We start from the raw sequence: 11,205 nt of genomic DNA on the forward strand, positions 1-11,205 counted from the left end.
TGTTCCCTGCAAAGAGTTTTTTCATGTGTTCTCTGGGAAAGATAGAAGATGAATTTCTATCTAAAACTGAAAATGCCTTTCCTGCAGGTCTCATGCAAAGATGAACATTTGCTTTACTAAGGTTAAGAAATGTCCACAATTGCAAATTCTCTTGAAGTTGCAAGATGCAATTATACCCAGAGCCATCCCCACATCAGATAACATCCCTGAGAAGGTGACTTGTGCCTTCAGATGCCGCAAGTCCCTGAGATCCCTGATGCTCCCTAGCAGCCCCCATGCTTGCATCCCTTTGGTCTCCCACCTTATACCTGGCAGAGGAGACCACATTTCTGCTCCCCTTTCACCCCTGTGGTTCCCACCATGGCACACCTGATGGGATGACACACAGTGCTTGGGCTTCACCTTCCCTTTGAAGGAAGGTAATGTCCCTAATTGGTGCCCCACGGCGATGTTCAGCACTGGAAACCATCCTGTCTCCCCAGGCTCTCTTTGTAGTGGGACCTGTGGCTGCTCACAAGAAGACACAGCAGGTCCCTTGAGTGGGTCCTGCCCTTACAGGCATGTCTGACTCGCTCCCCTCCCTTTGGGGGCTGCTTTTCATTTCCAAATCATTCAAAGAGGTTTAAATAGCTACAGGAAGGCATGCAAACAAGGCAAAGGGAGACAGAGCTGTGGATAGCCCAGGAGACTCCTGTCATCCATGGAGGGGAGGAGACTGGGAGCTGCCCTCCTTCATCACAGCCAGCAAAGCCTACACTGGTGGATCTGGGAAAGGTTTTGTTTTACCCCTTCCTGGATCCTTGATGCATCCCTTGATGCTTCCCTGTGTCCTCCCCTTGCTGCCCATTCCGGGACAGCTCCTGCCTGTTTTGACTTGACTGCAACACAATGCTTGTGCTTGGTCCTGCTCTTCCTCGTGAAGGCTGCTCCTGATCTCTTTTCTGCTCCCTACTAAACTCCAGTCCTCCTCCAAGATTCCAGTCTCTCCCCAGCCCTGGCAGTTCTCCGCTACCCCTTTCCGCCGCTTTTCAGAGCACTGCTGCTGTGATCCCTCTCCTGGCCTCTGCTCCTCTTTCTCCCCCGGCTCCTTGTCATCCAGGAAAGACTCTCTGAGAACTGAGAACCAACCGAGCTCCTGCGAAGAAGGGTCTGGGGAGCAGCGTGTTCCGCCAGAGCGGAGGCATTTTGGCTGAAGTGTCTGGTCTCCAAGGCAGCAGCAGCCACGGATTGCCCTGCTGCTGGCAGAGGGTGCTCCCCCCGCCCCGACAGGGGTGACGGGGGACCCTCAGCCCCCACTGCAGTGAGCTGGGAAGGGCTGCGCTTCCCTTTCCCTCCCCCACGCTCCTGCTGCTCCCTGACCCAGGCAGGTGCAGAAGGGGAGAGGCATTTGCAGCCCCATGGCTGCCTTTTGGCACCAGAGCCTCTGCCAGAATCAAAGAGCTTTTCAAAGCAAACCTTAAACTCCTTTAATCGCCAGCGAGAGCTCCTCCCACACAGATCTAAGGGCCATGAGCTCAAGTGTTTTCGTTGCCCCGGGCAGATTTATGAGCTTATTCTTCAAGAAGGGGAGGGAGAGAGGGGAGGCTGTGGCATATTGCTTAGCCTGGGGGGCGGGCAGGGAGGATGGGGGGAGGAAGGCGTTTGCGGTGGAAGGACGGTGGAAGCCGGGCACGATGGAGAGGCAAAGCGGGATCGGGTCGAGCGAGGACCAGCCGCGGCTGGAGCCCAGGACATGTGGCCGGCAGCTCCCTCCACCTCTCCCAGCCGGGCTCCGGGCACGGCGGTGCCAGCTGGAAGGAAGCACACGGACACGGCAGCGCCTCGACGGAGGGGACCAGGAGCGGGGCATCCCTCAAAGCACCGCTGCTCTCCTCCGGTCCCAGCGAGGCTGCCCCGGGCGCAGTTTGCAGGGGGAAGGAGGAGGAGGGAGGAGGCTTGCTGGCAGTCCCAACACGGCTGTCCATCCCACAGCGCAGCCCCAGCCCCGTTTAGCTCTAAGCACCCCTGTGCTGCCTCCTCTCTGCGCTCCTCATCCCGCAGACCTGCTCCAACCCCGCCCGGTGTGCAGCAGGCACAGCAAAGGTCTGGCTGCTCCCTCTCCTGCACAGTGACCCGGGCACCAGCTGGTGGCTTTGGGATGGGGCAGATCCTTCGTCTCCCCTCCTGCATCTGCCTTCCTGTAGCCCAGGAGTTGGACCCGATGATCCTTATGGTCCCTTCCAGTTCAGGACATTCCATGATTCTATGGCCTGACAAGTGCCCCACCAGGAATCAGACGTTTGCTCTCATCCAGCGCCCCAGACACCTGTTGCCACTTCCCAACAGCTCTGCAAAAGATGCCTCTTTCCTGTTGAACTGAGATCTTGGGGAGGTGTCAGCCATGCCCCATGGTACTGAAGCCACAGCCCTCTCCCTAGTCACCTGCAGCACCACTTTTTGTGTCTGAAAGCACTCGAGGGATGCAACCTTTGTTCATGGACCAGCTCCCCAGAGAGCAGGCATCCAGTGAATCCCAACAGTACCCACGCTGGGAAAACAACACCCGAGTAAGTGAACACTGCTGGTCCCAAAGTGCTTCTACCTCATGACACCAAGAGGTGAAAGGGAGTAGAGCCTATGGCAGAGAAGGGGGCTGGGAGGTGATGTGGCAGGAGGAGAAAGGAAGAGCTGTCATGAACCTCACCGGAAATTCAGAGACATCTGAACTTCCTCTTCCTTGAACCCCCAAAAAAGAGCCAACATTTCCATATGTAGCACAGAACAACAACAACAAAAAAAACCTGTTTTAAAAAAATGCTTTGGTTTGGTAGTTTTGGAGTCCCACAATGTGAATATTAAATGCTTATGGAGAAATGTAACACCAGCAGGTGAAAATATGTAAATGGAAACTTTTTTTTTAGAAGGACACCATGAAATGAAAACATTGAAATAATCTCCCTTGATTCAACTTGTTGCTACATTTCTACCACTCATAGTCCCATGAACACTGATCCATTTTCATTAAGCTCTTCCTTTTCAATGAAATGAGATGTTGCTTGGAAAACCATCTCACCAAACATGACCTTTAGGCAGCTCTAGGACTGACCTCACTATCAAGGCAGGCTGAGAGAGCTGGGGCTGATCAGCCTGGAGAAGAGAAGGCTCTCGGGAGACCTTAGAGCCCCTTCCAAGCCTAAAGGAGGCTTATAAAAAAGAGGGAGAGTGACTTTTTACATGGGCAGATTGTGAGACAAGACAAGGGGGAATGGCTTCCCAGTGAGAGAGGGCAGGGTTAGATTATGTCTTAGTAAGAAATTCTTGGCTGTGAGGGTGGGGAGGCCCTGGCCCAGGTTGCCCAGAGAAGCTGTGGCTGCCCCATCCCTGGAAGTGTCCAAGGCCGGGTTGGACGGGGCTTGGAGCAACCTGGGATATTGGGAGGTGCCCCTGCCCATGGCAGGGGGTGGAATGAGATGGGCTTTAAGTCCCTTCCAACCCAAATGATTCCATGGTTCTATGATTAATGGTCCTGCAATTTTGGCTTTGCTCAGAGCACTCCCACCCACCCCTCACTCCCACCCCCCCTGGACCTGGGCTCCCTCATCACTACTTTGTCTGCTTGCTGAGGGTTCAGTGTGTTTCTGCTGCTCTGCCCTGAGCCTCGAGCCCAGCCACACCACCACACAGCACCTGCAGCATCATCTTCCTCACTGCAGGGATGAAGGTCTTCTGAGTAATGCTGTGGGCCAAGGGACCAGGACATTTCAGCTCTCAGCTGGGGTGGGAGCTCAGCATTGCCCAGGGGATACAAAAGGCCCTTTGGAAGCACTTGCTCAGGAGCTGTGGTGTTTCCATGCTGCTTTTTAGTTTTTCTCACAAGCCACTCTCAAGCTGTGCCTGATCCCAAATCTTCTCTGTTTGGTTTTCTCCTCCTTTGAGGCTGGGGAGCACAGGGGTAGGAATTACTTTGCTTCTGGTTAGTGCTTATCTGCCTGCTCCAGAGGGAAACACCAGCCAGTCTGTGTCAGACTCAGTGCCAGCAGCTCTCCCTGAAACCTGGGGCTCAGGCAGGTCTTGGTTTGGAGCAGCCCATTCAGATATTCCTAAGTAATAATAAATAATAATGGCCAGTTTGGGAAAGGTCATTAACCCTTCGAGCCTGCGCAGTGGATTTTTTAGGTGAGACCCAGCGTGCGCTGAACTGAGCCCACCCTTTAATCCTGAGGTTCATCTGCCGGGGCCGAGCAAGCTTGGACAGTGGCAGTGAGGTCCCCAGGATGTAGGTTTGTTTAGAGTGACCTTCTCTTAGATGGATTGCCTCACAGGGCTGACGAGCTCCATCTGCCCAGGGGGCCGGGAATCGAACCCAGGTCGCAGCGGTGAGAGTCCTGCACCCTAACCACTAGACCACCAGAGGCCCCTATTCCTAAGTGCTGGCATTATTAAAGCTGGGAGATGCTCCCCCAGGAGACCTTCATAGCAACGTGCCAGCAAAAAGGCAGTGTCAGCCACAGGAGACCCTGAGGTGGTAACTGGGGTTTGAACCCAGGTGTCATGACTTTAAAATCCTTGAGATCCTGCTGGCAAGGCTGCAATAAGGATGCAGAGCACACCTGTGTCTGTGGGAAGTGCCTATACAGAGTCAGCAGCTCTGCAGGTGGACTTTGTAGGGTCCTTTTGGAGGAAATCAAATCCCCGAAAGTGGGAAACTCTTGTTATCCCTGATATTTTAGGGCGGGAAAAAAAGTCCCCCAAAGCTGGTAAACGGTGAACATAAACCTGTGAATCCACTGCCGTGTGCAGAGCCCACCTCTTCAGGTGCCTCTCACCAGCTGTGTCTCCCTCATCCAGGACCCCAAGCTCATAAAAGTTTCCCCTTCCAGGCATGCTGGGCATTTCCAAGGATGAGACCATGGACTTCTGACTGTACAGGGCAGGAGTGGCACTTCCCATTGGTCTTCCAGCAGGAAGGAAGGTCAAGCAGAGAGCAGCCCTTAGTGCATCAGACCAGCCAGCTGACAGCAGTAGTATTTGGTAGTCCTGAGCTCTATCATGGCTTGAGAACTGGAAGGGTCTGGGAGCTCTTTGGGGTGAGGCTGCATCTTTGTGGTGTCTTTGGATGGGTCCTGGTGCAACACTGGGGCTCCTGTGGTGACAATGGCATGAGGAAGAGGCTGTGTGTGGATGGGCACTGGCACTGGGGCAAGCATCAGTCACAGGATGGTGACTCACAGGTCTGTGCAAAGTCACCTGGGGCAGGAGAGCAGCAATGGCCCCAGGAGGGACTTCATTTACACTTGGCATTGGGATTTTGTGCTCTCTGCATTTTTGGCTGCTCCCTCTTTCTCCCCAGTGTGTGTGACTGTCCCAAAGGCACACAGAGGTCCCTGTCAGCCCTGCAGACCATAGCTCCTTGCCAGCCCCCTGGAAGTCTAGTCACCCTCCCCACAGCTGCCCTCCTCCCCAGGCTTCTACAAGCCAGCCATAAGTCCTTTCCCTCCCCTGGTGTCCCAGCTCCTCTGTCAGCTCTTGGGGTACTTTCCATCTTAGGGGACTGTGGTGGGGGCTGCAGAGGGGCAGATGTGGGCAGATGGGGAGAGATCTGGGCCGAGGAGAGCTGCCTCTTGACTTGTTCCAGGCACCAGCTGCAGCTCTGTACTCAGCCTCCAAACCTGCTGTCTCGCCTACCTGGAGCTGTGTGGGTCTTTAGAAAATGCAAACATCAAGAAAGAGGCATCTTTCCCTTGCTCTGCCCTGAGCAGGATGCAGCACTGTGTGACCTGGCTCTGCCCAGCCTCATGTCAAAGCATCCCTGTCTCCTGTGAATCCCTGTCATGGATCCTCATGGCACCTGATCCCAGAGAGTAGCTCAGAGGACACAGTGGGTAATGCAGGGTGCCAGACTCCCAGCAGGATGCTAAATTCCAGGCAGTGTCTCCAAATGTCTCTGCAAAGTGAGAACAGCCCTGAAGGCTCCTGGTCCCATTCACCTCAAAGGAAGCAGTCTGGGGAATGAGAAGCTTTCTGTCTGGGAAGCCTCATGAGATGCCTGGTGATATCTGGGAGCAGCCAGGATCTGCTGCTTTTCCCTCCCCCAAATCCTGCTGTAACAGCAGCAGCCTGACAGCCTTATCACCTGTGTCATACCCCAGGTCTCTGCTGGCTTTCCAGGACAGAGACCTGGAGACATTAAATATTAGGAAAAATATTTCCTGTGAGGATATTAAAAAATGGGAAAAGGGTGATGGAATCTTATAGATACTCAAAACCCTACTGGACAAGATCCTGACCAGCCTCACCACCTAGACCTGTTTTGAGTGTGGATCAGAGACCTCCAGAGGTGTTTCCAGCCTAAGATATCCGGGCAATCCTTCCAGTACCTCCCCATGTACCCTTGGTCCAGGCTGGGGGTCAGGCACTGTGTGTCACATCCACAGTATCCCTGTGCAGGGTGTGTGCTGCCTGGCCAGCTGACTTGAATATGTGGCCATGGTGCTACTGCTGTTGCCTTTCCATCCCTGGGTACTTCCCAGGGTGTCCTCTGCTGAGACAGGCTCTCCACTTCTTTCCTGCCAGCAATGGTTGGACAGGCCACTGCATCCCTAGGAGGGACCTGGCAGGAGTGGTATCATTTTTTTTTTGATGAAAGAGGAGGAGCCTCAGCAGATTGAGAGCATCCCTTCACCCCCAGTACTGCCACCTGTTCCCCTAGCAGGGGGTGGTAGCCAGATGTATGGGGGAGAGAGGGGTCAGGATGCCATCCTGGGGCAAAGGGCTGCACCGAGCAACTGCACCCAACCCTGGGCATCTTCCTGGTGACAGCCATGGGGACAGCTGGGGACCAAACTGCCCCAGACCATGCAATGCAGCACTTTCACACCCTGAGGAATCTGAGGTGGGGCTGCTCCCCCAGGTCCCATGCAGGGTGTGCAGTGCTGCCAGGGATCACAGCTGAGCTAGCACTTTGAGAACCAAGCAGCTGTTCCCATTTTCCTGTCCTCCTCCGAACCCCTTTGTGCAGTCTCCTCTCTGCTACAGAGGAATCTTCCCCTTTGCAGCTCCCCTCTCCTGCACACCCAGCTTTCTGTCTGTCCAGGGAACCTCCAGCAGCTCCAGCCACCTCTGCTGCAGCCCCAGATAAGTCTCTGACACAGGTTGCTGGCTGTGGCTGACAGAGATGTGGTATGTGACACAGGACTCACTGGCACATCAGCTGAAGGTGAAATCGGCTCTCTGAACAGCTCGACTCTCTTGGGTTGATGGAGGGTAGCTGAATAGCAACTGAATAGCTGACCTTTAGTGCTCCATGGCTGCTCTCTAAGGCCAGGCTAAGACACAGTTCACCCTGCAAACACATCATGCACTGAGAAGCCCCTGTGTGATGAGCCGGGCAGGATAGTGAGTGCTGCTCCAAGAGAAATGGGCTGTTAGGGCCAGCAGGGGACCTGAAAGAGCTCAGGCTGCCTGCAGGAGCAATGCAGGGACCTGTCACCCAATGTGACAGTCCCTAGGCTCTCTCCAGGACTGCCACAAGACACCAGCATGTCTCAGTCCCTACTGGAGAGGTGCCCATGGAAAGAGGTGACACTTCTGTCCCATCTCCTTGACCACAGCTGCAAGCCCACCAGCGATTGAAAACACTTCGTTCTGGATGGGTGGGATCAGGGTTCAAGTTCAGGGAGGTGCAGGAGTGAGCAAGGACAGGATTCCTGGAGATAGAGGCATGGCAGAGGCACTGCATGGTCAGGATGAGGCATGAACACCAGCTCATTAGTGGTGAGGCAGCATCCAGTCAGAGGTGATTACAAGGATCCTTTATTTTGCTCCCGAGGAAGTCCTGCTCTCCACAGTGCCAGCGACTTGCTTAGAAATCAGAGCATGGAGCAAAGGAGCTGGAAATTTTTGGGAGCAGCTGCCCACCAGCTCTCTGCTCCTGCTGCCATTCCAGGGCTCGCTCTTCAGCACTTGCAGCTCTCCAGAGCAATCCAGCATTTCTTTACATATCTGAATGTATGGATTTTAAACACGGATATCCAAGAAGAGCTTAGATCTCTCTCCAATACTTTCTACTCAATTTATGCTGATTTGCTTTGACAAACTACCCCTGGCTGCACTCTCGTACCTGAGAAGCTAACCTCACATGACTCGCTGGAAGTAGTGACAGAAACAGGAAGGAACCCCAGCTCTCCAGTCCTCCACCAGTAACTCCCAGTTCATCGGGCCTTTCCCGATTGAACCAACCTCTGTTTGGCCTCTTACTGGTGGGGTTTAACACAGAAGCACCAAACGGGCTGGTTTTCCCCAATGAAGGAAGGAGGAGAACTGCGGACGCTCCAGCATCCCCCGGGCTTGCCCCGGAGGGTCCCCCCGGGCGGGCTGTGCGCGGTGGGCTGGGGCAGGGGGGGCTCTGCCCCTGCAAAGGGCCGTCACTGGCGCCACCGTGTGAGCGCCGTCGGGGGACCGACCCACGGGGAAAGTGTGGGGACGGGACCGACCCACGGGGAGCGCGGGGACGGGACCGACCCACGGGGAAAGTGTTGGGACGGGACCGACCCACGGGGAAAGTGCGGGGACGGGACCGACCCACGGGGAGCGCGGGGACGGGACCGACCCACGGGGAAAGTGCGGGGACGGGACCGACCCACGGGGAAAGTGAGGGGACGGGACCGACCCACGGGGAAAGTGCGGGGACGGGACCGACCCACGGGGAAAGTGCGGGGCCGTGATCTCTGCTATCCGTGGGAGAGCGCGGAGTCAGGGATGGGGGAGAAACCCGCGGGGGAGAGCGGAGCCACGGGAAAGAGCGGGGCTGGTGCAGCCCCACACGGGGCCGCGGCCGAGGGACCCGGCACGCTCCCAAAGTGCCGCAGGGCTGTCCCGAGAACCCGGTCCCAGCGGAATCCCTGGGATCCCGCTCTCTGCCAGCGGCCACACCGGGCCAGGAGCATCTCACAGCATCCACCCGCCCTGCGGCTCCCAGCCCAAGGGGCATCTCTGCGGAGCTGACACGCGGCGTGTTCTCAGCGCAGTGGGAGCCACGGGTGCCCCGTCCTGTGATGCCTGAGAGGGTGGAGTGGGTGCCTGACAGGGCTGCCCCTTGTCCCCGCAGTAGCATCAGCGCTGCAACGCTCTGCAGCCTCCCGTGCTGGCAGCCTACGTGCTCCAGTGACTTTTCACTCGTGGGCAGCCGGCTCCAAACCGAGCCCCAGGGATAGCTCTGTGCAGGTCGTGCCTCGCGTAACAAGTGGTTCCCTCTCCCAGGAGAAGCACAACTTGCATTAGACATTTCTCTCGTCTTTCATGCTTTCCAGGGAGAATCATCCTTTTCTATTTCTCTCCCAGTTAACCCAACACAGCTCTGGCCATCCACAAGCTGGCACAAGACTGCTCCTCAGACAAGTGGGATGAGCAGACAAGCCCTTACCCAGCTGTGGCAGCTTCCACTTGGCTTTGCAAAGCCCTTCCTGCATGGGTTTGGGTGCTTTGCTCTGACAGCTGAGCACCTGCATCTAAAGACAATCCAGGGATACCAGAAAACCAGCAACACGGTCTGTATGCCAGCCCTGGACACAAGTTCCCTCTCAGCACGATGAACACAACACGAACATCCCCAGCACTGTCTGAGGACCACCAGTAGTCCTTGATGACTGTGGTACACATGCCTTCCCTTGGCAGCACCCACGCTGCATTCCGAGCTGGGAGTGCCATGGTCCTTACCAGCCTGTCTGCAGCACGGCTGGAGCTGGTAACTGCAGCACTTTCTGCACAAACCCAGGAAGCATCTTCCCCAGGGATAACTTGTCTCCCTTGAGAGAGATGTTTCCTCCCCTGGTTAAACCCTGAGATTTTTCCATGGTCAGTCATCAGGATCCTCAGTCATGACCAGTCTGATGGCACCACCAAGACCACCTCTGGGGCTAGAAATGAACCCACCAGTCCGTGTGGTCAATTAACCCTTGGGGGTATTAACATCAGAAAGGCTGTTAAACATTCACATAATCAAGAATTTTTAAATAACTAAATAATCAAAAACCAACACCTACCGAACCCCCGCACCTCTTACAAGACTTTAATATTCATTTTAAAGGGGCAACTCAGACACTGCTGGTGGCCAGCTCAACCCAAACCCCCCAAAGCCCTGAGTTATCGCAGCTATTGAAATGTTTGACAGAAGGATCCCAGAGCAGTTTGCACTAATTGCTGTGTAAAAATACTCCATTATGTGCTCAGACAATCAGAATCGACCCGGCAAATCAGCTGCCCTGATCCGCTGCAATCACGGAGCAAAGCATGCAGAACATCGCAGTATAAACAGCGCTCGCGGAGGGGCGCGGGAGGAGGGGGGGGCTTGGCAGGTCCTGCCCAAGGAGCTGCCTCTTTTTTTTTTTTGTTGTTGTTGTTATTTTGCTTGGTTTCTAATTTCCACAGGAAATTTAATTTCGGGAAAATGTGGCACAAACTTCCAAGCCGGAGGAAAGCTGCGGCTGACGGAGGGGTCCGGGGAAAGCAATTGCAAAAGAAGCAGCAAGGGCTGCTGTACTTACAGGTAAGCGGTGAGAGGGCTCAGGTTGGCCGGGACCTCCGAAAGCCCCAGCTCGGAGCAATCCAGTGAGAGCATGATGCCATCCTCTTCGCAGTGGCACTGGGGCGGGCAGGAGGGCGCAGCACCTTGCTGCACAGGCACCGTCTGGCAGCGGGCAGAGGAGGCCAAGAGAATGCCCCAGAAAAAGAGTCTGTCCATCCTCGCCTTGGCTGGTGCCGCCGGCCGGCTCCGGGGCTCGGCGGGGCTCGGGGGAGCGGTCCCGCCGCCTGGCACGCAGCGGGCAGGGTATCTCCTGCAGGTCGGAGTGTGGTAAGGATGCAGCCAGGGAAGGAAAGGCATTGTTGAATGATCCTGGTTATTGGGTTTCAAGGGCTGGGCAGGGGCGTGAGACACTTCAATGGGAGGAGTTAAAACTTTCTACTCTTTCCCTCTCTCTCTCTCTCTCTGCCTTAGAGCTGGCAGGAATTTCATTCAAAGGGAAGAAAGGGGGGGGGAAAAAAAAAAGAAAAAAAAAAAAGAAACCTCAACAAATAAAGACCTGTTCATAGCTCCGGGACCCAGGCTTGTTTTGTAACCATGTTTTTGTGAGATAGCAGGGCAGGGGAAGGCAGAGCTGGCTCCGGCAGGGCAGAGGAGTATAACTAGGGAGGTAGAAGTACCCAACCAGCACTTCAAGGGCTCCAGAC

At 55.3% G+C, this 11,205-nt stretch overlaps 1 protein-coding gene across 2 annotated transcripts in view; it reads right to left on the bottom strand.

The window, feature by feature from the left end:
- Window positions 1–10,888, bottom strand: part of LGR6 (leucine rich repeat containing G protein-coupled receptor 6) — a 134,800-nt gene extending 123,912 nt beyond the window's left edge. The window contains exons 1-2 of one of the 2 annotated variants that reach the window (XM_017821487.1): window positions 10,801–10,888; window positions 10,521–10,770 (exon numbers count right to left, since the gene is read on the bottom strand). In XM_017821487.1, the coding sequence (XP_017676976.1) occupies window positions 10,521–10,770; window positions 10,801–10,858 (308 nt within the window). In that variant the 5' untranslated portion in view covers window positions 10,859–10,888. Of the gene's footprint in view, window positions 1–10,520 lie in introns of both variants that reach the window. The other variant, XM_017821486.1, reaches the window with a different exon arrangement.
- Window positions 10,889–11,205: the final 317 nt, after the last annotated feature.

This window comes from Lepidothrix coronata, unplaced genomic scaffold (genome assembly GCF_001604755.1).
Source record: "Lepidothrix coronata isolate B3197 unplaced genomic scaffold, Lepidothrix_coronata-1.0 Scaffold90, whole genome shotgun sequence".
Lineage (NCBI taxonomy): Eukaryota > Metazoa > Chordata > Aves > Passeriformes > Pipridae > Lepidothrix > Lepidothrix coronata.